The 26222-nt window shown below is 48.4% G+C and overlaps 1 protein-coding gene across 10 annotated transcripts in view; it reads right to left on the reverse strand.

Annotated features, from left to right (window-relative positions):
• Positions 1-4149: 4149 nt before the first annotated feature.
• PPP2R5C (protein phosphatase 2 regulatory subunit B'gamma) overlaps positions 4150-26222 on the reverse strand; it is a 132391-nt gene continuing 110318 nt past the window's right edge. For 4 of the 10 annotated variants that reach the window (XM_060158971.1, XM_060158877.1, XM_060159065.1 and 1 more), the window contains exons 11-16: positions 22055-22225; positions 20409-20536; positions 19630-19731; positions 17540-17612; positions 12142-12258; positions 4150-6907 (exon numbers count right to left, since the gene is read on the reverse strand). In XM_060158971.1, coding sequence (XP_060014954.1) covers positions 6776-6907; positions 12142-12258; positions 17540-17612; positions 19630-19731; positions 20409-20536; positions 22055-22225 — 723 coding nt within the window. In that variant the 3' untranslated portion in view covers positions 4150-6775. Of the gene's footprint in view, positions 6908-8521; positions 9091-9199; positions 9272-12141; positions 12259-16633; positions 17016-17388; positions 17613-19629; positions 19732-20408; positions 20537-22054; positions 22226-26222 lie in introns of those variants that run through there. The other 6 variants (XM_060159351.1, XM_060159565.1, XM_060159152.1 and 3 more) reach the window with 5 other exon arrangements.

Genomic DNA, 26222 nt, shown 5'->3' on the forward strand with positions numbered 1-26222 from the left:
GTTACGTCTTCATTTCATTCTCTTCTGCCCAAGGGGAGGTGCTCGAGGATAGCGCCATCCTGCTCAGAATACAACAAAGACGTGTGTGGAGGGAATGGACCAAATGCGTGAGGTCGAATGGCATCACCATTCAGCGCCACCCAACTGAGCTCGGGGTCACCTTGCTGCTTCTCTTTCCTGTGTGCTTCCTGCGTCTGGTCAAGGGTGTGGGCGGGCAGGGGTGGGTGAAGGATGAGAGCAGTGTTTGGATCCCCGCCACCCGGGTGAGGCACGAGCTTTGCTCCTGCTAAGAACAGGGCAGGCCACGCATCCTCTGAGTCTCTGTCCCCGGGCTGCCCCCTAGCTTGGCGCTGGGAGAGCACGTGGACACCCCGTCCACCCTCTGTGCAGAGGGACCCTGCACAGCCTTCTCCGGCCACCAGCCTTCCTTCCCTTGCCATCGCGGCCCGACTCCTTGACACACGGGTGTTGGGAACGCAGGGGCTTTACGCCTGGTCCCCACAGCCAGACGCCCCGAGTCCTAGCGGTAGCAGAAACTTCGCACCCTGAGGCGGCTCTGGCTCCTCCCGACCGGTCCTCGCTCTTCTGCATGGGACCCCCACTCTCCCCAGCTCATTCAATTTGAGGGGCTTACGTGCCCCCCCACCTTCCCACCCCCCACCTATCGGCTAAGGTCCACATTCCGCAGCGAGCTGGCCCTTGCCGACGTCTGCAGCCTCATTCCTCGGCCGCTTTCCCTGGTCCCTCTGGTGACGGTGTAGCGCCAGCAAAACTTCAGGCCTCCCCCATCGCTGGGTCTCTGTACACATCCCTTTGCTTGGAACATTCTCCACCCTCACTGAGCGGAGCCCAATGAGACGTCCCCTGCAGCGCCCCGCCCTCTGCCTGTAGTGATCCTGACTTGTTGGGCATCTCTCCGCAGAAGCAGGATGTCTGTGAAGCTCATCACCACCATTACTGTCCGGCACATCCCGTAAACCCCGTGACGGGATGAGCAGTGAGCGAGACTCCCCAACGGCCTGCCTCTTTCAGGGGTCCAGTCCCTCCCCGGCGGGCATCCCAGCATTTTGCACCTTCATTCGCCTGACAAAGTGAGCAAAGTCTGCACCCGGGGCAGAGCTGGGCACTGGGGACACACGATGCAAAAGCAGATGAGGTCCCTGTCTGACGGTGGAGGCACCTAAGAAACAAATAGAATTACAAATTGTATCAGGGCTCTGCAGGAGAGGGGTGGGCTGAGGGTAATGGGGATGTCCAACTTGATAGGGTGGTCAGAGAAGGACTCTTTCAGAGAAAACATTGCTGTTTAGACTGGTGGGATAAAAAGAAGCCAGCCAGGCCACTTTGGGGGATGGGATGGGCATGACAGCCTGTGCAAAGCCCCTGCAGTGGGAAAGAGGTCATCGGGTGAGACATGGAGGCCACTGATGGAACACATTGAACACGGGTTGCAGAGGTCAGCAGGAGTCAGAGCAGAGATTCTTATCTCCATGGCGAGGAGTTCAGGCTTTATTTAAGTGTCATGTGAAGGCACTCAAGTGTTTTAAGCAAGAGGGTGACATGATCACCGTTTAAGATGCTCTGGAGAGAAAGCCGTCACACTGTCTGGGGGATGCTGGAAGCCGGGGCAAGGCAGATGGACAGAGATGTACCTGGCAGGCGCGGTCTCCGGGATTTAAGAATCCCGATTTAAGAATCCCTAGTGGAGGGAGAATCCAGGCTGTGTTCCGGGTTTGACCAGCAGTGGTGACAGCACCAATTCCTGGGATGAAGAAGAGGGCAGGGTCGTGGCTGGGAGGTGGCAGGCAGGTGTGGCCCGTCCTGCCAGCACCGGCCCCTCTATGTGTGGGTGTCAAGACCGTCCCAGGCACCCTGAGGGCCCAGCACCCACATGCGCACAGACATCTGTTGATTGGAATTCTCTCCACTATCTTCACCTGGGTCAAGTCTTCACTCTAGGGGGCCTGTGTTTGATTTTAATTTATTATACTCAAGTTTTGCAAGAGCAACGGGTGAAAAATAAAGGTACCTTTTTTTTTTAAATAGAAAATGTGTGGTTATAAATGACTGAGCATTTCTGGTACATCCTGTACAATGCACGGATGACTCCAAAAAGCTTTCCTCAAATGTTCTGAGAAACTTGGATTTTAATATGGCATTTTTTTCTATTCAGGAAATACCTAAATTTTTACTTGTTAAAGTAAAAACATTTCCATATGAAGCTTGTTGCCTATCTCAAGTAAATCTTTCATTTTCCTAGAGATATTTAAAAAATTCACAACCTAGAAAGAATGCAAGTGGCAGGCAACATAAAGGATGACCCACAAGCACCCAACTCTGAGATTCCATTAAATATGTACGATGGACCGGGTGCCAACGCCCACTAGTTCCGGGCTTTCCTGTCTCTGGGTCTATTTCATTTTCTGTAAAACAAGGGTTTTGAACTAGACCAGGGGTTCCCAGAATTCCAGATTCCACAGGTCAGGAGGCGGATCTGCACTGTTGCCATATTATTTTTTCCGGGGGGTGGAGGGTGGCCCACGGTACTGCCAACTGTTTTCAAGTAGGGAATTACTAAGAAACTGCTATTTATGTTTGCCATTTAAAAATTTTTTTAATTTTAAAATTAATTAATTAATTTTATTTATTTTTGGCCGCGTTGGGTCTTTGTTACTGCGCCTGCGCTTTCTCTAGTTGCAGCGAGCGGGGGCTGCTCTTCGTTGTGGTGCGCGGGCTTCTCACTGCGGTGGCTTCTCTTGTTGCGGAGCACAGGCTCTAGGCGCGCGGGCTTCAGTAGTTGTGGCTCGCGGGCTCTAGAGCCCAGGCTCAGTAGTCGTGGCACACGGGCTTAGTTGCTCCGCGGCATGTGGGACCTTCCCGGACCAGGGATCGAACCCGTGTCCCGTGTTGGCAGGCGGATTCTTTACCACGGCGCCAGCAGGGAAATCCTGTGTTTGCCACTTCCTGAAGGTTTAATGCCAAGAGTGGAGGAAAAGCATGTCAGTTAAAGGATAGATAGTGCTTTAATGGAAGGGAACCGGCTCGTTGCCCTTTCGTCTTGAGTACGGCGGAGCCCTTTATCATGGCCGGCACTGGTGTGTGCAGACTGGCGGCGGGAACCCGTGCACAGCCATCAGAGATCCGACACGGTCCCAGCATCACCTTAGGTGGAGAAGATCTGGGGTCTCAAATCATGTCGGCACGAGCAAGGGGCCAGGAATTGGGAGACGTGGCTTTTATGCTCACTGAGCCTCCAGGGACCTGGGTCTCCTCACCCATGAAGCAACTTGCTATGGTATGAAGTCATGCCGGTCTCCAGGCTGGAGAAGAAAGCTCGTGAGGGACGTAGATTAAGTTACGGTTACTGGATTGCTTCTTGGTTTGGGCAGGGGGCCTGTTCATCGTGTTATGAACGAGTAAGTGAAGTCAGGAAGTCTCTTTTGCCAGAGAATCCCACCCTGGAGACTTTGCCTGGGCCCTTACCTTGCCAGACTGATAACCGAGACGACTGGTTACCTAGACACCTCCCCTTCCTAGACACCCCAGCTCCAAGGGCGACTTCTGCTCTTCTGTCCTGGGGTGGGGGGAGTCACAGGGACCGTTTGGCAGATAAAGGAACTGAGGGGCTTGGGTCACAGCCCACCTGCTGGGAGGCCGAGGTCATTGCAGTGACGGGACTGGGCCTGCCCCCAGCGACCTTTCGGTAACAGCACCGGTGAGGACAGCAAGGCCCCCAGTAAGAAGGGGGTGGATCAGCTAGGATCCCAAACTCATATTCTTAGCCACACGACTCTGTTCTCCAGACTTCAGTGTCTCTTCAAGAATAATTTTAAACATCATGGTTAGGGCTCAAATAATTCCATTTCTATAAACAGCGTTCTGATTCACATTTGCCTACTCACAAAACAAGAGGTGGTCGTTAAAAGGTCATCTCTACTTTTTCCCATTAGAAAAGTAGAAAAATGACCTTACAGAAGGCTCAGCAAAGACGTGGCTGTGATGGACGGCAGCGTGGGCGCCCAGCCAGTGTTGAGCGAGGGACTCCAGCCGGTATCCCTGGCGGGGCTGCCCTGCCCCTAACTGTCGCCGGACAGAGATCGGAACCGGCTTGCCCAACACCATGGCTAAATTTAGCGTCATGATGAGCAGTAAAATTCACATGTTCTTTATTTAGTCCATATAATACACCATTTGTAGAGTTTTTTTTAAAATTAGATAAAAGAGCATATTAAATGGCAAGTGTATGAAGTTTCTCTTCATAAACAATGTCAAAACAAAAAGTTTTGAATTACAAAATGTTAAAAAATATGTAGGTACTTAACATTTCACTAAAGCATAAAGTTACAGATATTTTCTAAAGAAAAATAATTGTGCCACTTACCTATTTTTGCTGTTTCTATGAACTTTTTTTATTCTGTACATAGGACATTTTGTACAAAATATGAAGTCTACATTTTTATTACTCATTACCATAAAACAAAGGTACAATGTATGTACAATATTAAAAGGAAGCCATACTAAAGCTGCACTAAAAAGACACTCGGAATAGTGACATTTCTGATGTACAGATACATTTCAGAAAGAGTGAAGATGCCAAACGCAGAACTTTATGAAGAAAAACAGTCACCAGTTTATTTTCAATGTAGTACTTCTGAAATCAGTTTGGTACAGAATAAACAGTGTATCTATGTAATAATATGTCAGTTGAACAATTAGCACAGGGAATCTGAGTACTAACTAGGAAAACTTTCATAGGCCAAAATATTAAATAATACTCTTGTCAAAGAAAATTAGTTTCTCTCAAAACTTTTTTTTTTCCCTCCCTTTTTGGTGAATGTTTGTCTTCAATAAAGAGCAGAAGTAAAACCTAGACAAAAAGATGTTCTTATACGTTGAGCTTTCCACATCACCCAAACACTGGTATTCTGCTTTTTCCCTAGGGCAAGAGGAGAGGCTTCCCAGAAACCTCTGTCACAAACATAACTGAGAACATCCAAACCAAGTATATCTGAGAATCTATCAGCTAAAGACGGAAGTTCAAACAATGGTTTATCAAAATACATAAGACGCTGCTTTATACAATAAAAAGCACCCTTTTTCCCTCAAAAGGAGAAGGCATCTAAACTTTTTTTAAAGGATAAATTTCATCATGGTGAAGTGGATGGATACTTCCTGCTCACAAAGAGGGCTTCTCCCCTTTCAGCTGGGGCAGCTTCTAATTTAGCACTTGCTTGGAACACCAGAAATCCCCTCCCTCCAAATGATTTTCCTACAGGAAACAAGGAAATAAACATCATCAAAGGGTTTAAGTGAAACCAACGGGCAGCAGGTACCACAGCTGCACAGGGAACCACGTCCGCTTCTCACAACGTCTGAGTGGATTCCCAAGACCTCAACTGAAAAACAGATCCTGAAAGAAGCCACGTTTTACCTTTGATGCATCAAGACATTTAACATCAAGTTATAGAATCTTATGCCAGAGACAGAAGAAACTAGAATCACTGGTTTAGAGCAGCAGTACGCATCTCAGATAGCTTTCAAGCAGGATAAGTAAGTCAAAATACTGGCCACCCGGAGAGAAATAAAGAACAAAGCGTTAAGTTTAAAGATTTTTCTCCTCGTGCTGTTCCATGACAAACAAAAAGCTGAATCCATGCAAGGCAGCCTGAAATATTCAGCAGCACTGAAGACCGATGAAAACTCAAGACGCTGTATTTTCCTTATAAGGCATCTATTACGTGCGCTCTTTTCAACAGAAAGAGACTCCTTGGAAGCCATCGCTGCTGCCGCCTCCACGAAGCCCTCAGGGCCACACTGCGGGGAGGGGGGGTGCCTGCCCACGGCGCTGTTCCTGCTACTTTTGCCCAAAGGCAGCGGTGGCCTGCATCAGGCCCGAGAGCTGGCCTCACTCAAAATGATCTCGTCCTAATTTTCTACAAAATGTGGAATTCTCAGAGAATATAATTTTATTAATTGAAGAGCCTTGTTCAAGGGCAACAACGTGTAAGCAGAGAGAAATCATTCTGCAAAGAGTAAAACACGAACACATCACTTTAAAATTCCAATTCCAGTCAAGAGAAAGCTCTTTTTAAAACAAATTTCTCCTACGTGCTCACTCCCGGATCCTGGTCCTGGACCGCAGACTTGGAAATATGGCTTTAGCGATACGCAGAAGCAGCAGGACGTGGTACGCGTGGCATTGGTCAAAGTAAAGCAGGACCTTAGGAAAAGACAGCGGCCGGGGACTGTCGTGTCACTTTCCCAGTTGAGCGGTGTTGGAACGATGACAGCAAGGAACCACTTCAATGAGATTAAAAAACAAAAACAACCCAAAAAACCCCAGAAAGAAACTGCTGGCATTAACAATCACGTGGAAACAATCTCAAGGGTTGTAAAGTCTTAAAAAGTAGGTAATACTTTTTTAAAGTGCTCCTTTGATTTGAAAAACACTGATATTATCATTGGACCACCTATCTTAAATGATCGCAAATTCCATTTGGGGAGAACGTGAAGATGATGACTAGGGTGCTTTCCTTAGCTCTGATTTTGGAAAACCGGCTTACTTGGGACCGTGCAGGGGACACCATGGGCGGCATGTGGCCCTGGGTGGTCACCATTGTTTGAACTCCTAGTCTCGAGCTGAGGCGGAAGGATGTTATTGCCTACGGAACGGGGTTGGAGAAAGCTTTGACTTGAGTGTAACTGATTTGCATGGCACACAGAGCGTGTACTTTCTACAGACCGGAGCGGGGCTGGCGCGCGCACGGCGTCGGGGCTAGCGCCCGTCCTGGGGGACCAGCTCGTCAGCACGGCCGTGGGCCTCCAGGGCGCTCTTGGTGTGCAGGTCCTGGGGCAGCTCGGACTTGCGGCGCACCAGGGGCCGGTCCTTCTTCAGGTCCTTCTGTGCCTGGAATAAAAACGCACGGCGTTGGCTACAGACCCAGCGACCCGGAAGTGTGCTCGCTCTGCCCTGAGCCAGCGGTGCCCACACTCAGCGCCTCCCTGGGGATTTGGAGCACACAAAGGGCGGGATGTCTCTTATCACCCTCATTAACCAGGAACGCCTCATTTATTAAAAGTAACCCAAGGACGGCGTGCATAATATTGGCATCGTGGTCTCCTACAATGCGTAGTTTTGTACAGAGCATCGAGTACCGCTATTTTGCAAATTCACCAGTTTTAGTAAATCCCGTAAATGGTAAAATCTTCCTATTTCACAAAATGTTACCGAAGTCAGTTTATGGCTATGTCCCTTCCAGAAGCATTTCAGGAAGTTGAAATTTCCCTTGGAGGTAAATAAAAAGAAAGAATGAATAACATACTTAAATTGGACTCGAAGCCAATAAATAACAGGTCTAAAACTTCTATCAAATTTGAAAAAAGATACTTAAAATGAGAGGTATTAAATGGGTCATGTAGGGGGAAAAACCCTCTAGAATTCAGAAAAACTGTATTTAATGATTTGTATAAAATTTCCTAATAAGGGTAAGATATAAGACTCCCATCTCCATTCCATGTTTTCCCTAAAGTTAGGACATTTTGGTTTTACTCAACAGAACAAAACGAAAACAAACACCCCAAAACAAAAAAACCCTACATGAATCCCTTTTTGCATGGGGATTTAGAGATCTGTGTCTGCAAAGAAAGGGGGGGGGCCTGATATGGGGCGTTTATACACCGAAAGTGTCCATTTCCACGCATAAGTTAAACAAGTTATTCGGTTTTGGAGTAGGGCCATTGCATCAATAGCAGTATCTTTGAAACAAAACAACGAGCCACCTAGATCACCTAGACACAGCGTCCAGGAAGCTGCCAGCGCATGAGGAACTTTAACCAGAACCACGTCTTCCTTTCTGTTTAGTGTCTCCAGCAAAGGGGAGATTATATTTAATGAGAAGAAGTTACGTTTGTGGTGGTGGTCAAACTCCTACCAGAAGAAAACCTGTATTAAGTCAATCACTTGACAACAGAAAGAACGTATCCCTAACCACTCCTCACAGCACCCAGCTTGCCAACATCGGTGGTACGACATGCGAAGTGTAATTCTCTTTGTGTTAATGAAATAGCCAAGGCCTTGCAGACGCCATATATGAAAAGTGCACACTTTTGCAGAGCTAATGTTTCTTAGGGTTCTTTGCAAATTTATATCTGACAACCTCAATAATATCAAGGTTTGTAAGGAATTTTCCATGACATCATTTTAGGATTATTTCTAGAACTGTTATTTGAATATTAACGTTCATTTATGGCAAAGGCAGGAATTCTGGTATTTTTCTCCTGGGAACTAATGTAAGATGCCTTCAGGACAACCCCGCATGTCAGGAGACTGTGGAGGCCCCTCCGTCCCTGAGGGGCTGCCTGTCACGGTCACAGTCCTTGTAAGAGTGGTCTCATCTGTGGAGCGTGTTTGCCTTCGACCAATGCAAAACTCAGAGGGAAATTCTACCCTGAATTTTATGTCCATTCCAGGTGGAGCTGTAGAACAAAGCGAAGCGAAGCAAAACAAAATCAGGCCTTTCCCATACTTGAAATATTTAATAAATGCTGCAACAGGCATTCCAAAGACAAGAAACATTTTGACAGAAAATGTCTGGAACCAATAAATGCAAGTTGAGAAGGCAAACATGACCCCGGAAGCTTCTGGAAGGACAGAGTGTGATGGACCCATCTGAGCCTTTCTGCATAGCCATTTAAAACCAGTGTGTAAAGCAGAGAGCAATTTCACAAGCGACAAGGCGGGAAAAAAAAATCAGAAAAAGGGGAGGCAGGAGAGTGGGACATCATGCAGACGGTCCCTCTAGACGAGTGACACTGGTGGAGGGATGTGTGGGCCGAGCATGCTGTTGACGGTGGGCAGACAAGACAGACGGACACGCTGCCCCAGACGCCCCTACGGAGGTGCGAGCCGGAGAGAAACGGCCTCTGTCTGCAGCAAAATGGCAACGCTGAAAGGCTAAATCTATACAGTAAATGGGAAAACGACATCGGGGTGGGTCATACAGAAGAGCGCACGTTTTACTACTGAATTTAGGACAGAACTCATCAAAAATCTCTCGAGGGACCAGATTTCTTTGTCTTCACCATCACAAGCTGGAATGACAGGGAAAAAAGGGAAAATACTTCATGTACATAACATTGTCAGTGATTTTCCTAAATATAAAAGCCTTAAATACACTTCTACGTACTGAGTAAGGAATACCTTCACTTCCCACCTTCCGTCTTTCTACACCTTCCTTAACTGCATGGTTGACACTGCTTTCCTCCCGACCGACTGTTAAAAATGAGAATTGTAAAACATTTTAAATGTCTCTGATATAAATGTCATTCACATGAACGTTACTAGTTTATTTTGGAGGTTCTATATAGGGTTACACAATCTTCTCAAAAGAAACCCAAATCATGGTTCTGACAGGTAAATAGATAATTGAATTCCTCCACAAAATTCCAACCAAGTACATTCCATTAGCATTAGGGTCTCCTCTCCCGATTCTCCCGAGCCCACATTCGAATCATTTCAAAGAAATGCGGGATTATTTTGATATTTGGGGGAAATTCAATTGACCAATAGAAATCTACAGTAAGTCTTGAAATTGGGTCGTGTTAGTCTTCCAACTTTATTCTTTTTTCAGAGTTATTTCGGCTATTCTAGGTCCTTTGCATTTCCATGTGAATTTCAGAATTAACTGGTCTATGTCTTTCAAAAAAAGAAAAGTGCCTGTTGGGATTCTGACTGGATTGCGTTAATTTTGGGGGAGAACTGACGTCTTAATAGCATGGAGTCTTCCAACCCAGGAATGTGATCTGTAGAGATCTAAAGGCTATGGGTAGGGGGATGATTTTTGTTAAGAATGTCAATTACACAGAAAACTCAGTCATACAGTCTAATTTCAAAAGTCATGAAAACAAACCAGCAAACTGAAAGAGCTCTCCAAGCAATGTCCTGTCTAAACGTGGTGTCTCACAACTAATGAGGAGATGACTACAGAGGCTGCTTCCTTCATAACTCCTGCAGGGAAGGAGGGAGACACGCCCTCCTCCAAGGGCCGCTGGAAGATCGGCCACCACGGAGATACTAGAGCTGACTTTCAAAGGCAGTCTTACTCAAGATGAGAATGCTATTTTAATTTGCGTTCCTTCATCTCCTACAGAGTAGGCCCTAAATCAGAAACCACAGGTCCATAGATTATGTAATTATGTAATAAGTTCATTACATTTTGGGCATAGTTTATTCTTTTCCTAGCTTTAATTATCAAGTCCAAGGATGTACCTACCAAAAAGAAAAATCCTCCAACCCTAAAAATATTTAATGTGTAAAGACTGGCTTGTTAGACATGTTTCCTTTTCTACGTTGTACGGCCCGAGTGACCTAAAGACCAGTATGTGGTCACAAACCCACGGGCGGCTTGCTGGTAGCAGGGACCCTGATTTTGATTTCCTCTGACCGCCTTCAGTAACGAGGCCAGTGTTCATGTCTTTTAGCCCACCTGAAGCCAAAACATCAAAATGGTAATCAGAGAGGTGGCCTCAAATTCCTTTCCAAGTTTAAAAAAAAAATTAAGAAGTAGGAAAACTAACACCCCAGAGAGAGAGGGAACGATAAGGATTTTCACGTTTTTTATTCAATCTGTTCACTGCTAAGAATATTGCGAGGAAATTATGGAATCCAACTGAAGTAAAAAACGAGTTACTGCTGTTCTTGCACTGTATGTTTCGTGTTTGCGTCCACTTGCTTTTATCTTAACCTAAGGCCAAGAACTAGCTGGGCAGGAAGGGGCAAGGACGGGCCAGTGCAGGTGCTTTACTCTGGAAGCACCAAGGGAAAGGCATCTGGCCTGGCGCTGCCTGGTCGGAAGACGATGCCGGCCACATATGGAATCCCAGATTTTCTAGTAGCCACATCGAAAACGTGAAAAGCAACTGATGAAATTTATTTTAATAATATTTTAAAAATTTAACCCAGTAGATCCAAAATACTATCATTTCAACATGTTGTCAGTAACAGAAACTTATGAAGGGGATGTTTCTAGGTCCTTCCCTCACACTAAGCCTGGGAGCTCCCGGGTGTGTTTTGGGCTGCAGCACGGCTCAGCGCAGACGGCCACATGTCACGTGTGCCTCAGGGCTGCCGTGTTGGGCAGTGCAGTCTGCATGGTCTAGAGCCTGTGCTCTTGGTGATGCCTGATCCTGTCTGATCAGGTGGGGAATACAATTTACTTGAGTTAAAAACAAGTAGGTTAAAAAAAAACCCCTCTCTGTCTGAGCTCAGAATGACACAATCATCTAGAAACCATCTGCATTCAGTATGCAGTATAATTTTAGCCTAACTTGTTACTTTTCAGAATTGTAGTGCTGGATGTCTTTAGGAATTCTTAGCTCAAAGGGGATTAAAGCTTCAGAGTCAGAAAGGGCCATATCCCCAAATCCAGTTAGCACTTTATCAACTGCAAGGATTGAGAACAGGAGCTACAATCAGAGACCTACAGCAACTGCGAGGCTCCTTATACGTGGGAACTCCACCCACTACCCTCTTTAAAGCCTAAATCGCAAAGGTTCCCCATTTAGTGATAGGGGCCTTTCTTTGGATCGGTGGTGATCTAAATATGCATCTCCACACAGTGGAAACAAAACCTCTTGAGTGTGGGTATTGCATGAGGGTCCTGACAGAGCCCTGACCCTGGCACAGGCCTGCGAGGCAGCGTGACCCTGCTGTTGAGAGGATGAGGGCTCTGCCTGATGTCCTGGGGCCCGGGGGCCGGCAGTAACTGTGGAGAAGTAAGAGGGGCGCCTCTGGGCCAGAGCAGAAGTCGCAAGGGGGCAGAGGGCGCAGAGGGGGAAGACATCACCGCAAACCTTTGAGTCTTTGCTCTCGTTAACATTTGACTGCAGTGAAGAATTGGGATTATTACTGTTAAAGTAAATGAAGAAAGACATTTCAGGCACATACTTAATCCTTAAAGACTGTTTCTACTAATTTGATCTCAGATATATGGATGAAAGGTTTCCTGTAAGATTACCACCATGGCATTTTTCACTTTAGCTTATACACAGGAGGCAGTGCTGTCTATCACATCACTAAGATCACAGGCACGTCTTAAGCAAGTCTCTAAGGAGCGCACCCAGCTCAGCTCTGTGCACTTTTACCTGGCGAGCCTCTTCGTTCACTGTCTTTCTCAGCATCTGCACATCTTCAAATAAAGGCCCATCTGTCTCCACTGCCACCGGAAGGCTCATGGTGCTCGCTTGACTACACACTGCGTACTGCAATGCAAAGCGCGGAGTCACTCTCGGTCAGGTCAGCGCTCAGGGCTCGGCTCCAGGGCTCCTGGCCCAGGCCACCCCCCGCGGCCCCTCCTGAAGGGAGCCCACGTGCAGGGAAGTGCTCCCTGCCCGGCCTACACCTGCAGCGCCTGGGCCCCGGGTGTCGCCTCACTCCAGACTGTCCCAGCCCCTTGCTGGGCAACGCCCCACCCTGGAGCCTCCAGCCTGCTGGCTCCCCGTGAGCCTGGATCTGGTCACGGGAAGCTTCCCGTGGAAACCTCCACCTCCAGCCCCCAACCTCTGCGCACAGCCTTGCCCTCCTCTATCTGCCCCCTCGCTTCTGGTCATCTTCTCGGCATTTTCCAGACTCGCCTAAACCCCATCACCGATCACACCCTTTTACTCACAGCCTCTCTGCTCTCCTCCCAAACAACACAACCCCAATCGGTCCCACAGCTCGCACCTCACTCTGCAACTCCGTGGCCGGCCCTGCGGGAGGCCTGGTACGCCCACGTGTCAGTGGGGTCCCCTTGGCTCCGCTCCTGTTCCCCACGGGGCGCCCTGGGACTCCACTCTCTTCGGGGTCTGGGCCAAGTCAGGCTCTGCTGTGAGCAGGACGGGTTTCTGACTTTGTTTCTGTGAGTGGGACGTGGGTATGAGATCACTTTGGAGGTGGCTGTGACGGCGCGGGTGAGCTAAGGCACACGGAAGGCCCTGACTGTCCTCAGCATTTGGCGGCCACTCTCTGTGCGTCTGCCGCGGGCTGGGCGCTATTCCAAGCACAGCCTGTAAAGTGTCTGCTATGATCCCACTTGGCTGACGGGAACGCTGAGGTACCTACGCTAACCGCGGGGCCCCAGGCCAGTGAAGGGGGAGCTGGGGTTCCGAGCCACAGCCTCGCACCCCTTCCCCCACGCCCTGTGCCCGGCTCGTGCCCTCCTGGCCACAGCGAGCCCCTCTGCCTGGGGCCCCGCGGCACCCACCCCTACGACCCGCCTGGCCCACCACCTCCCTCCTGCCAGGCGTGCGAGCGACCAAGAGGGCCGCTCAGCTCTCAGCAGCCCCTCCTGCCCCCGACCCCGCGGCTCTGGGCCTCGCCTCTCCGACGGGACGCTGGGCACCAGGCTGTGGGTGACCGCTCTGCGGCCACCGTCATCCCTGAGGCTGCCCCTCCCTGCCTGTGGTGCCGGCCGCCCCCCGCTCCTCTGTCACTGCTGGGAAGACAGTCTGTACCCCTCCTCACGCCCCGAGGGTCTCGCTGGCCCTCGCCCGCGCCCCCCCGCCCCCCCCACCGGCCCCCGTGGCTGCCTGGCCCAGCCTCTCCGCCACCCTGGGAAATGCGCCGCTTCCTCGCGGGAGCCACACCCTTGGCTCTGTTTCCTCCACCCGATGGGCACCCAGGCCCCCGCGGCGCGCGATGCCTGCCGCCCCCCCGTCAGCCCCGTCCAGCAGCGGCATCTCCACGTTTCCCCGGGAGCCCCCGAGTGCCCGGAAGAGCTTCCTGAGCGCAAGCCTGCCGAGGCCACTAGCTCTGGATGGCGCTATGACACCTGCACACTGCTTTGGGCGTAAAACCCACGGGCCCTGCCCCCTCTCCAGCTCTGTCCCTGACACAGATCACACCCACCCTCCCCCATGAGTGACGCTCCGTCTATGAGCAGCTCGGTTTCCCAGTCGCCCCTTCCCCTGCCTTGAGCCCCCGGCTGGTTAAGCCCCTTAGGTGAGCCTCTAAGAGGCTGGCTCCGCCTCCAGGGCGCCCAGCACTCTTGGGGGCTAAGGTCCTGGTGCCGCGGGGACGCCTCGCCGTGGCCACCCTACCCTCCAGCCTTCCTTTACGTGTCTCTAAAGGCGCGACCAGGCCTCTCGCCAGCATTGCCGGCACAACCCCCGGCGTGTGCTATCATCCGACCGCGTGGACTGGATTCTCTTTGCTTCCATCCTGGCTCCCCTCCTTAACACCTGGGGCCGTGTCTCATTCTCAGTTGTTTCCTGGGAAAGCGCATTTGGGACACGCAGCTGGTACCCATCTGCCCGCAGAGGTGGTGACCTGCTGGGCGCAGGGAGCTGGGGTCTGCACGGCGCCTTGCCCCCTGGGGCTCAGCTGGGCGGGGCAGACAGAGCAGAGACACTGCAGTGCTCGGGCGGTGGTGCGGGATCTTCAGCTTCGGCTGCACCAAGAGGACACCAGCGCTCTACACGGACCCTGCCGGCGGCCGTGCCTAGAGCAGTGCGGGCTCCGAGGCCCTGCTGGGGCTCAGGGCAAGGAAAAGTACGCACAAGGATGCTACAAAATCGATGTCACTAGCAGGCTCGGGGGCAGAGGATTCTCACTAGGAATAAAAACCTTCCCAAGGCTGAAGTTCTTGACAGGTGAAATAAGGAAGGCACGTTTCCCCAGAGAGGCTCATCTCCCAAAGGAAAGGCAGGCAGCCAGACTCTGTGCCCTGGGCCTCCTAGGGCGTCGTCTTGTCATTGCAAAGGGGCAGAAACACTGAGCCAGAGCCACACTTAAAATTCACAGAAGTGCCTTGTCTTCATTTCACATGATCCCCACAAAAGGGAGACAGGAGTAAAACTGTTATATGGCTTCTTTTGGTGGACTAGGAAAAGCATATTTATGTTAGAAATCTTCACTACGTTTAGAAATCTTCACTATTAAAATCTTCACTTAAAAAAAATTAAATCACATTAAACATTAAATAAAAAAATTAAATCCCATTTTTTAATCACATGAAAAAATTAAACCGCCACAACTGCTAAAACAGACACAACTCAAATCCTGAAGGACCACAGCTTTCCAAATCCCAACCGGCCTAAACGGGGACCTGCTTTCACATCTCCAAGCAGACGAAAGACTTAGCCTGTGAAAACACAAGGGTCAGCATCAGGAAGACTTCTAGGTACACGCCAGTGAACAGAGTGAGGGATTGGGAACCCACCTAAAATAAGGAAGCTATTAAATCATTTCTCAAAACGGCAGATTTGAGATGGGGAATCGGGCTTCAAAAACCCACCTACGTGTTTTCGTTACGGAAGTGGCACGCAAGCTCTATTACCCACAACACGATTTACTTTTTGCTGCTGTTGTAAATGGCAAGCAACGACTACCATTTAGAAAGGACTCGAGAGAGGGTGAACAGCGGGTACCAAGGCCCTCGTTTCCACTTGGAGACATTAGTCCACGAAGTACTTTCCGTTTCAGACACTGCTCGGTGGACTGGAGCATGCCGACAGGACCTGCTGGGGTGTGGTCACAGACGGTTTTCACAAGCAGACGCGAGCAGGACGGCGCTCAGGTCAGAGCGCCACAGCACAATGCAGGGGTGAGCGCAGGCAAAGCCCACCGCACTCAGGCTGTGGCCCGAGACATTTTAAAACAGAGCAGCCAAAGGAATAAAAATGTGATGTAAGAACACTTAGGAAAAGTTCAGAAAAAGAGAAATGAGGACAATATATATTTTGGAAGGAACATCTGTTACAGCACAGCAGTGAAACCAGGCCACCTTTGCTAATACAACCACAGCCAGCTCTTCGCTTGTAATGCAAGGCTTTATGCGACTTTCTATGAGATTATTCCTATTTTCCAGGTAAAATAAATAAAATCAGACCCTCTGATCTGTATATAGTTTAAATGTTTTTCAAGGGTGTTGATTTCAAGGGTGTGTGTGACGGGGTCCTTGACGACCCTGATTGGGACCCGTCTGCCCTTGGCACGGGGCCGTCTGGACAAAGCAAGACGGCCTGGGCCCCGTCGGGCAGGGTCCATCCACCCACACTGCCCCAGACGTATGCTTTTACTGTGTCTTACAACAAACGTCAGTCAGTATTTTAACCTCACGTTCAACATAAATTCTATTCTTAAAAGTACATACCCAGGGGCTTCCCTGGTGGCGCAGTGGTTGAGAGTCTGCCTGCCGATGCAAGGGGACACGGGTTCGTGCCCCGTTCCGGGAAGATCCCACATGCCGCGGAGCGACTGGGCCCATGAGCCAGGGCCGCTGAGCCTGCGCGTCCGGAGCCTGTGCTCCGCAACCGGAGAGGCCACAACAGTGAGAGGCCCGCGTACCGCAAAAAAAAAAAAAAAAAAAAAAAAAAAAGAAAAAAGAAGTACATACCCATAGCTATCTACCTAAATTAGCTACTACACAGTTTCACATACTATTTTCACATAAAATAGCATTTCTGTGTAAGAGCATGGAATAAAAATGGTTAGAAAAACGCCAGTTACTTGTTTCAGGTGGCATCAAGGACATACACTTAAGGATGTCATTCAATTTTCCTGTGGTTTGTGTCTTGGTTATAGTTTTATCAGAGGGAATACAAGTCAGTATGTTGTCATATAGGTATTAACTCTGTATTCATGTATCACTTTTTATTAAACATCAGAGAGATTGAAAACCCACATAGCAACTGAGATAATAATGATTTATGCATACCGCTCACCAAATAAAATAAATAGATAGCCTGTAATCTGGTTCACTGTATTGAACCTTTCAGGATTTTAGGGGTAGCCGAGTAGCTTTCCTCAGGAAGTAAAATCTTTTCTGGGGAGCTAAGGACAGCCTGAGAATTCTTAGTGTGGCAAATGATTTTCAGTGATAATCGGACAGGCACATAGCATCAGAAAGAACGTCTGTCGGGACAGGGCTCCAACGCCCAGCCCCCGGGGGTCAGCCCGAGGTAATGCATCAGGGGACACTGCTTCAGTGCTGGCAGTTCCAGAAGACACATCATTGGCGCCCACCTGCCAGGGCATGCTGGGATGGGAGAAAGGATTAGCGGCTAAGATGACGGAAGTCGGTCGCCTTTTAACAAGAAAGGCTCAGCCTGCAGAAACCTCATTTTAGGAAAGAGGACATTGACTTCATACTTAATCTATTTCAAATCTAATTTCTTTTCCTTTAGAATTAATTTGATATTAAAAAGAAAGGAAAATATCATTTGAACTACAGCATCTATGACATTTGAGAAAGCAAATTACAATCTTGGCCCAAAACGGAGCTTGTATCCTGACTTTCTTTTTACCACAGTGTATTCATAAGGTTCATATCTTATTTTAAAAGCATAATAATAAAAAAAATGTCAATTCTGTGGTAAAAACCTTTGTGGGGCAAAATAAGTACTTGTACAAAGTTGAAAAGTATTTTTATTGCAGATATTTTCATATACAGTGTTAGTGAAATTGATTTCCCTCCCCTCTCACGATGAATCCACACTCCTATCTCATAAAAACATTCAAGTTACACCCTAGACGTTTTCATGTTACTCTCTTTTTTAGTACCTGGGGGTTTGCTTTGGCTAGGTTTTCTATTTTAACCCACGCTTCTTCTCGTTCTTTCATTTTTAGCTTCTCTCTGAAAAATAGTAAAATGTCATTGGTGTTAGAGAAAAGAATCAAATTCAAGAGAGAAAACGTTAAGGGGGAACGTGGCCAGCAACACAACACCTATTCCCCTTTGTCACTGTCTGGTATTATTCCACGTACATCACAGTGGTGACCACAAGGTACATAACGGAAAAAAAAAAAGAAACTGGGCTTAGAGGAAAAGAGTTAAAAATATAAATACACCAAAATTTTAACATGTCTAAGAATTTAAGCTCTTAGAAACACTTGCACAAGCACATCTATGTCTCCTTCCTTCCCCTTGTTTTGTCGCTTCATCACAGGACATGTATGATTTTGGTGAGAAGCTTACATACCCATGAAAAGTGAGACCACACGTTAGTGTGAAGGAACCGGGTGAAGACGTCCTTACGGAGGCGCAGCCTGTACATCCACACCAACAAGGCACATGACCTTCAGCGCATGACTTATCATGGGACCGACTCTTTTTTTTTTTAATCTAGTAAATGTGCTACATGATCTTTAAGGTCCCTTTCAGAAATGGGATGTTCCACGAAAGAGGATGCGCCGTTAGAAAAGCCCCGATGTTCACGTATTTCACACCTGAACACTGCGTTCAGCTGAGGCAGGAACGGGCCGGGCAGCCTGAAGGCTTAAAGAGCCCACAGCCGGTTCCCTGTGCCCCTTCCTGCTTCATTTGTCACTGTCCCTCACACACTATGTCTTACTCATTTGTATTTTGCTGTCTTTCTCTTTCCACACCACCCAGAATGTAAACTCCGTAAGGGCAAAGGTTTTTGTTTGTCTTATTCGCTGCTGTGTTGCCAGAACCCGTAACAGGGCCTTGCACACAGGTAAACACATACTGTCTAAGGAAAGAACGTGGCACTTTGTTATATGTGTACTGTAGTTTGAGTTACATCCATTCAAAGTCTATCTACCTCGGCTCCAAGTGCCAAAAAATCAGATCTGCTCACAGTCCACACCTGACTCTGAAGATGTGATTTTGATAATTAATGAATCATACTGTTACGAGCATAGCCTAGGGACAGAGTCATCTAGCACAGCGGTCCCCAACATTTTTGGCACCAGGGACCGGATTCGTGGAAGACAATTTTCCCATGGACTTGGGGGTGGGGGAGGGGATCGTTCAGCTGGGAATGTGAGCGACTGGGAGCAGTGGGGAGCGATGGGGAGCGGTGGGGAGCAGTGGGGAGAGATGGGGAACGGCTGGGAGCGGCAGGGAGTGGTGGGGAGCGGTGGGGAGCGATGGGGAGTGGCAGAGGAAGCTCCTCTCGCCCTCTGCTCACCTCCTGCTGTGCGGCCTGGTTCCTAACCGGGGTTGGGGACCCCTGTTCTAGCCTGTCCCCGGACAGATGTGGGTTCTGAAGTCCTCACAGCATGAGAGCAGGGCCCTGATTTTGTGAGGGACTCTGGCACTAGATTCCAGAGAACACCCGAATTTATGGAGATCAACAAATTAGAATAAAGCTATGCTGGATGAAGATTCCTGCTCTTTCATATAAACCTTACAGGATACAGTTCAAATTCCTGCCTGACAAACATGAAAAATGACTACACATTATTGCCTTTAAGTGTCCCCTGAGAAAAGCAAAGACCCTGACAGTTAAATTCGTGACTATACATGCACTTTCTGCAATGATTAAACTAGTAGTGTAACGGAGAGAACAGCTAACATTTTTTTTTTTTTTTTTCCTGGCTGCACTGTGTGGCTTGCAGGGTCTTAGTTCTCCGACCAGGGATTGAACCTGGGGCCGCTGCAGTGAAAGTGCTGAGTCCTAACCACTGGACTGCCACGGAATTCCCAGAGAGTAGCTAACTTTAAACATGTTTTCTTTGAAAATAAGTTATCATAACGAAGTTTTAATTTGCTTTTCAAGTACAAAAGGGCTGATTTTGCTTTAAAGTGAAGAATACCTTTTTAGGACAAACTAATGGGAGAGGTTTTTTAGGATTAAGGAAAAAAAAAATCCTTGAAAGAATAACTTCTGAAAGGAGCAACTTACTTCAGTTTCTCTGCTTTAAACTGCTGGGTGCAGTCATCAAATAGTTTTTGGTTCATCTCCATGAAGAGTTTCAGCGCGTTGTATATCAAGCCATGTATCGTCCTGTAACGAAAGCTTCGTGTTGAAACTCAGAACGCTTCATCTCTTTTGATCTGCCTCCCTTCCCTCCTCCACCACAGACTATTTCCTCTCCCGACTTATCAGCCCATTTCAATGGCCCACATTTCACAAGTACCAGTTCAGCAGAGACAATGACTTGGTATCCATACTGACTGCTAAGGTCTCGGGAGAGGACCACTGAGTAAATCAGTCTGTTCATCCTCAGCAAGCGAGAGAACAAAGGAGAGAAGCAGGGGCAGATGTCAAGATTCCCAGTGGTGTTTAGGTTACCTGCTCTTCTCTCTGGCTCCCCAGGGTGAGTGCCAGCAGGGCTCGGGGGCCCCCGCGTGTGGGGTGGCCACGGTGCCCCTGCAGGGACTGAGCCCTGAGGTTGTGACAATCTTTAACTGTTCCGGAGGGAACTTAAGAGGCGGCCCGGAAGATGCTGCTCCCGACCCCACCCGGGATGAGATGGGGGGTGGGGACTGAGGCAATACGCCCTACGTGGGCTCGGCACGGGGATAAGGACGTGAACGGAAGGCCAAGACACAGCCCACAAAGAAGTCAGCATCTTGTTTTTTAACTGATAGTCAGACTTGGATTCAATCACGACTGAAGTATCAGCAAAATATGCAAACTTTAAAAATGGCCCGATCTGACGGCAGCCAGCTCTCTCTTACTTGTTCCAGTGGGTCTTTGAGTTGCGGTACAAGGATGGAAACATGATGGGCAGAATCTTGGCTGCATTGTCACTGATGAGACTCATGATGTACTCGTTATTCCAGTAATACAGCGCTCGCTCTGCCACCTGAAACACGGAGGGCATGACTGCTGTTTTTGATGATCAAAGTGCTCTATTACATATGTAAATAGCAGAATGAATTATACTGGATTGGAAAATTATTATTTCTACAAATTAAAATACTCCACAGACTGTAATCCTGAAGAGCCTTCAACAGAGAGGCAGACGATTTCCTGGCTGTCAAGATCACTGTCACTCATTTTTTCATGAGTCCAATGAACATTTCTGCTAGACATGGGCTAGATGCCGAGGAGACCAGTCAAACGAGTTCATTTTACCTATCCGTCAGCCATCCACCGCCCATCCATTACGCGTCTACACCACGGGCAGTGCCGTCTGGCACTGAGGATTCTGCAGTGAACCAGGTGAGGCAGAAATCCTTGCTTTCTTGGAGCTTACGTTCTATGGGGGTAAACAAACGATGGGCGAACTGTCTGACTTGCTAGAAGTGTTAAGTCGTGTGGTGAACAGCAGCAGGGGACGGGAGGGAGTGCTGGCGTGTGTGCGGAAACGTGGCTTCCGCTTAAAATGGGTGGTGGCGGAGCCTGTCCCTGCAGAGGCACTTGAGGGAGGGGATGTGAGATGACAGCAGGGAGGGCAGCAAGGGAACACGGGAGGGGCGGAGGCCACCAAGGCGGCCAGTTCTGAAACCGCCGGCAATGCAGACATGGATGTCAGCTGTGCGGACATATCTCCCCTCTCCCGCTGGGCAGCCGACTCCCTGGTGACTGTGAGGTTTTGCTCCTTTTGTGCCTAGATTTCTACCCTGTTCACGATGAGTTCACAACAAATACCGTCTCAACGATACAAAAGGATGGGGTCCCCAATATGTTAAAAGAAGGCAGACAGGCTGGAAAAGCCACTGGGGATGATGACCTTTGAAAGGGGCTTGGAAGGTGTGAGGAGGAAATCAGGAAAAGTGGGAAGTGGCATGACCGAGGCACCTCTCACACAGGAATGTGGAAGGTACAAAAATCAGAACCGTTACTGTTTTTTAAAGCGTAAAGGGACACAAACTCGTATATGTCAGAAATGAAGAGCTCATGGAGGGAGGGAACGCAAAGCTAAACAGTTTTATCTTCTCCATGAGCATCGACCACTCAAGTTGTGGAGAATAATGTTGTGTGCGTTTGGGAACCCAGTGAACAGAGAGCCAGAGGTCGTTTACAGAGAAGCTGTCTTTAATTACTCTTATGGAGAAACACGTTTTCGGTGACAAGAGGGGACGAGGTGCTAGAGGGTATGTTGTAGAGCTGAAGTCTCAGGATCTTACTCTGAAATTCATTGAAGCAAAAGCTTGAATGTTACCTTCAAATTACCCGAGAAGCAAAACATGACCAGCTCCACACCGCGACCTACCAGCTCCAAAGGGAAGTGACACGAGCCCACCGTCTCCGGGCCGCATACCTGAAAGTGACACGAGCCCACCGTCTCCGGGCCGCATACCTGAAAGTGACACGAGCCCACCGTCTCCGGGCCGCATACCTGAAAGTGACACGAGCCCACCGTCTCCGGGCCGCATACCTGAAAGTGGGGACTGGAGACACACTTGGCTAACTGCCGGAAGAGAGGCTCCATGATCTTCACAAACTCTGACGGTTCAATGACGTCTAGAATCTCCTCTAGTTCATTTAGGAACATGACTTCTTTTGGGCTGTGAGTCTTTGGCCAGTACTTGAGGAGTGCCATCACCACCTAAGGAAGAGACACACACAGTGTGACGCCCTGTTTCCTCAGTAAGGCGCCCCCTCTGCAAAGCCACAAGACGAGGTGGCGCGTTTTTCCCTTGTAGAAGGAACAGTGATTCAGTAAATCAGAACGTCGGTTTTTTATAATTAGAGAGGTAGGTCTAATTTTATATACTTCAGAATCACAGTTTTAATTTATGTGAACCACTCTGCTTAACTACCATCTCAGTAAGACTCAGATCCTTAAAAAAAAAAAAAAGAGGCAGGTAGGAGAGTTCAGAGAGAACAAGACCAGTGGAGAAACACGGAGCATGTGAATTCATATATATATCTTAGTGTGGAGACATACACACAGAGGCACAATCGGTTTCTCTCTCAAATTAACTGACTGTTCATATATATTTGTACACAGACATACATACATAGTGTGCGTACACTGTTTTCAGTCATGCTAAAACACATCGGAAAGAGAGATGTCAAGCACTGATGCTAGCAAGCCCTCTGTGTGTGGCCACGGGCGGGTGCCCACCCCTCGGTGCCCCACAGCCCTCATCAAAGTCTGGGGGCACGAGAACCCTCGCCCTGGGGCTGCTGAGAAGACTTTATTACTAGACCCACGCACGTGCCTGAGAAGTTGCTGGCCGCAGCGAATGGGCGGCAGCCTGGCCTTGGCTGGGGCCCCACCCAGAGCAGGCCCGTGAAGCCGCTCCCTGCGAGGCACGTCCCGTCGGGCGGCAGCAGCCTCCCGGTTGGTGAGTGCTGGGCACTGTGTTCCCTGCCCATCAGACAGGCAGTTTCTGCCGGGCAACCTTTCTGTTATCGTGTTCCTGCAGTTCCCAAATTTCCTACCAGGAAAGGTTCTTCACCCAAAATATCAGATTTGGAATGCAGATTAACGATACCCCTGAGAGTTTAGCTACCTAAAATAGTACAGTGATCCAAAACACTTTGTTCGTATATGTAAAGCACATACACATACTTGCACACCTAACTGTACAACGGCAACCGGTTACTTCAAGCAGCTGTTTAGCCTTATCACAGCGATCTCTGGACCCGTCATCCCGGCCCCCGGCCTCAGGACTGCTGTGAACATCACTGCAAATGCTCATGCTTCCAGATTGGTGGTGGTTTCCATTCACTAGTCATTTCTGGCTCTGCAGATCATGCCAGCTGTGCTCACAGGCCAGCCTGTGAGTCCTCACCGCGGTTAAAAACAAGGGGCTTTTCAACAACATTCATTTAGGACGATTCTATCTTATGTTTTTGACCTTCAGGCTCCTGGATAATCTTTTATATTTTTACACTTTATAAAACTCCAAAATTTACTCTAAAAGTGCTCCTAGTTTTGAAGTCTGACGTAAAAATTTATGACACAACTGTCTTTAAAGAGAGATTATTGGACTCCCCTGGTGGTGCAGTAGTTAAGAATCCGCCTGCCAAAGTAGGGGACACGGGTTCGAGCCCTGGTCCGGGAAGATCCCACATGCCGCGGAGCAACTAAGCCCGTGTGCCACAGCTACTGAGCCTGCGCTCTAAAGCCCGCGAGCCACAACTACTGAGCCTGCATGCTGCAACTACTGAAGTCCACGTGCCTAGAGCCTGTGCTCTGCAACAAGAGAAGCCACCGCCATGAGAAGCCTGCGCGCCGCAACGCAGAGTAGCCTCCGCTCAGTGTGACTAGAGAAAGCCCACGAGCAGCAACGAAGACCCAACACAGCCAAAAAGTAAATTAATTAATTTAAAAAAACAGAGATTATTTTTTAAAATGCATCATTTAATGATTTTCCTACTTTTTGCTCAAAACCATTTAACAGGTGTTTGGGTACCTACTAGACTCTGTGTATTGGCATCACTTTTAAGAACACAGCAGATGCAAATCACGTCACAAATCCACCGTTCCTCGTCATTTGGCAAATGGAATTTTATTAGGAGAAATACATTAAGCTGTGAACTACAGGACACAATTGATTTAGCTGCTTGATGTCTCTGGAAAAGGTATTATTTCTGGAATCAGAGGTATATGCTGGGCTTACTTTTCACACTATTCGGAATGACCTATGACCAATACCCAACGTTTCAGCTGCTTCCGAGGGTGCCTGCATTTTGCAGAGCAGGAGTCCGCTCGGGGAATGCTACTCTGAGCCAACAATGGCTGCTTGGGGCTGGGCGCACTTCAGGATTGAGCTTTCCTGGGGAAACCCAATGGGCAGCCTGCTCCCCGGGCGGGGGGGAGGGGGTGGCTAGGGAAGGCAGGCGAGCCTGGCGTCCCAAGGAACCCCTCTCCTGTCCTGCAACACCAGGGAAAAAGGCCACAGAGTAAAACTCAATCAGCCTCAAGAGACAGGTGGGTGGAAAAGTGTTCGACATGCCCAGAAAGCTCTTGGGCACTGCACAAAGTTTACAAATAAAAATAGTAGTTACAGGTTACAGACAGGAGCAACAAACGTCTTTTAAACGGATCAGACTTTAAAAATTCCTGAGCCTGGACACACACAGACTTCGGGGTGCCACAGGTGCAGGACCACGAGACGCACACGTATGCCGACTGCCCTTCCCAGCACCTTCGCGAGAGTTTACACCTTCATCTAATTACCTACATGCTTTCGATGCCGAAGTAAGACAAAACGGGCTTTGTGTTGTCATAATGCATGAAGTTTCAAAGGAAGGAATTTACTGAGGCGAGGCTCTGAACATTTTTAACGTGCAGAAAATTCATCTGCCTTCTGTAATCCAGAGAGCAATTATGTTACCTTTGCTGCAGGAGATCAAGAGATGAAGTGGCTCTGGGTGGAAATATTGGGGACTGGGCGTAGGGGGCTTGAGGTAGCTTAGTGCTCGTGCCGAGTCAGACTTTTCTATCTACCATTTAAGATGGAAGGACCCCACCGAAGCCAGCACATCGTCTCCTGCCTTGTAGCCAAGCGCAGTTACAAGCCCTCACTCCTGCGAAGCTGTATTAGCGTTATTCGTGGGAATTTATAAACTTTATCGGCTTTCACATTACTTTCAGGTGGAAGACAGAAGAGGGTGGGATGCGCACGCTGAGTCTTGCTGAAGCAGGATTAGGACCAGGCTCTGACAGACGGGGCCGGGGGACCGGGACCTGCAGGGAGTGGGCTCGGGGGGGGACCCTGAGGCCGTGAGAAATGTGGGGTAACATTCGGGGAATTCTTTAGCCGCTAGAGAGTATGAGAAACATGCACCAAGAGAAATCATCGCAGAAAACTGCACACTCTTTCTCTCCTTATTTCTGAAATAGGAAAAGGGCGGGGTATGTGTGAGGGTTTCTTCACATGGTACTTTAGTTTGGAGAAGACCACCAAACACAGATAGGAATAAGGATGTGTCACCACTGAAGAAAAATATTAAAGAGGGCTTTTTAAATTAGCAGTGCCATCTCATTTTTCTTTCCCTATCTGAACATGTCTTCAGTTTAGTAGGAGCATAAAATAACACATCCTCACCCTAAGTTGGAGTAAATACTTTGTGTGATACTGAAGTCTGATAAGATTTGGTACATTTTCTTGGGGGCTTCCAGAATGTTGGACAGAGTTGAGGCAGAGGCGCGAGGAGACCCCAGGGATGGGGTACGGGGATGGGTCACTCTGAAAGGGGCTGCAGAGCAGGGCAGCCTCCATCACCTCCACAGGCAGCAGCTGAGGGATATGACCAGGGGCTTTTCCTGAATTTTGGGGTGCGATGGGGGAGGCTACACATAGAATTTAAAAGCTTAAAAAGAAAGGAGAGATCAGAAGCAGTTTAATTCAAGAATACAGTATTAAGAATTTCTATTTTTTTTAACTATAAAAATTAAAATTTCACAAGAAACCTGTGAAAGACCACTAAAGGGACAGGAAAGACTCAGGAATTACAATATTTACCTTTGCTGGTCCAATAGTGACTTTTAAAAGAGTGTTCAAATGTTTAAACTAGCATCTAATACTTCTTGCTTTGTTACTCAATAGTAAAAACAACCCAATTAAAAAATGGGCAATGAATTTAAA

This window comes from Lagenorhynchus albirostris, chromosome 1, assembly GCF_949774975.1.
Source record: "Lagenorhynchus albirostris chromosome 1, mLagAlb1.1, whole genome shotgun sequence".
NCBI classification, from domain to species: domain Eukaryota; kingdom Metazoa; phylum Chordata; class Mammalia; order Artiodactyla; family Delphinidae; genus Lagenorhynchus; species Lagenorhynchus albirostris.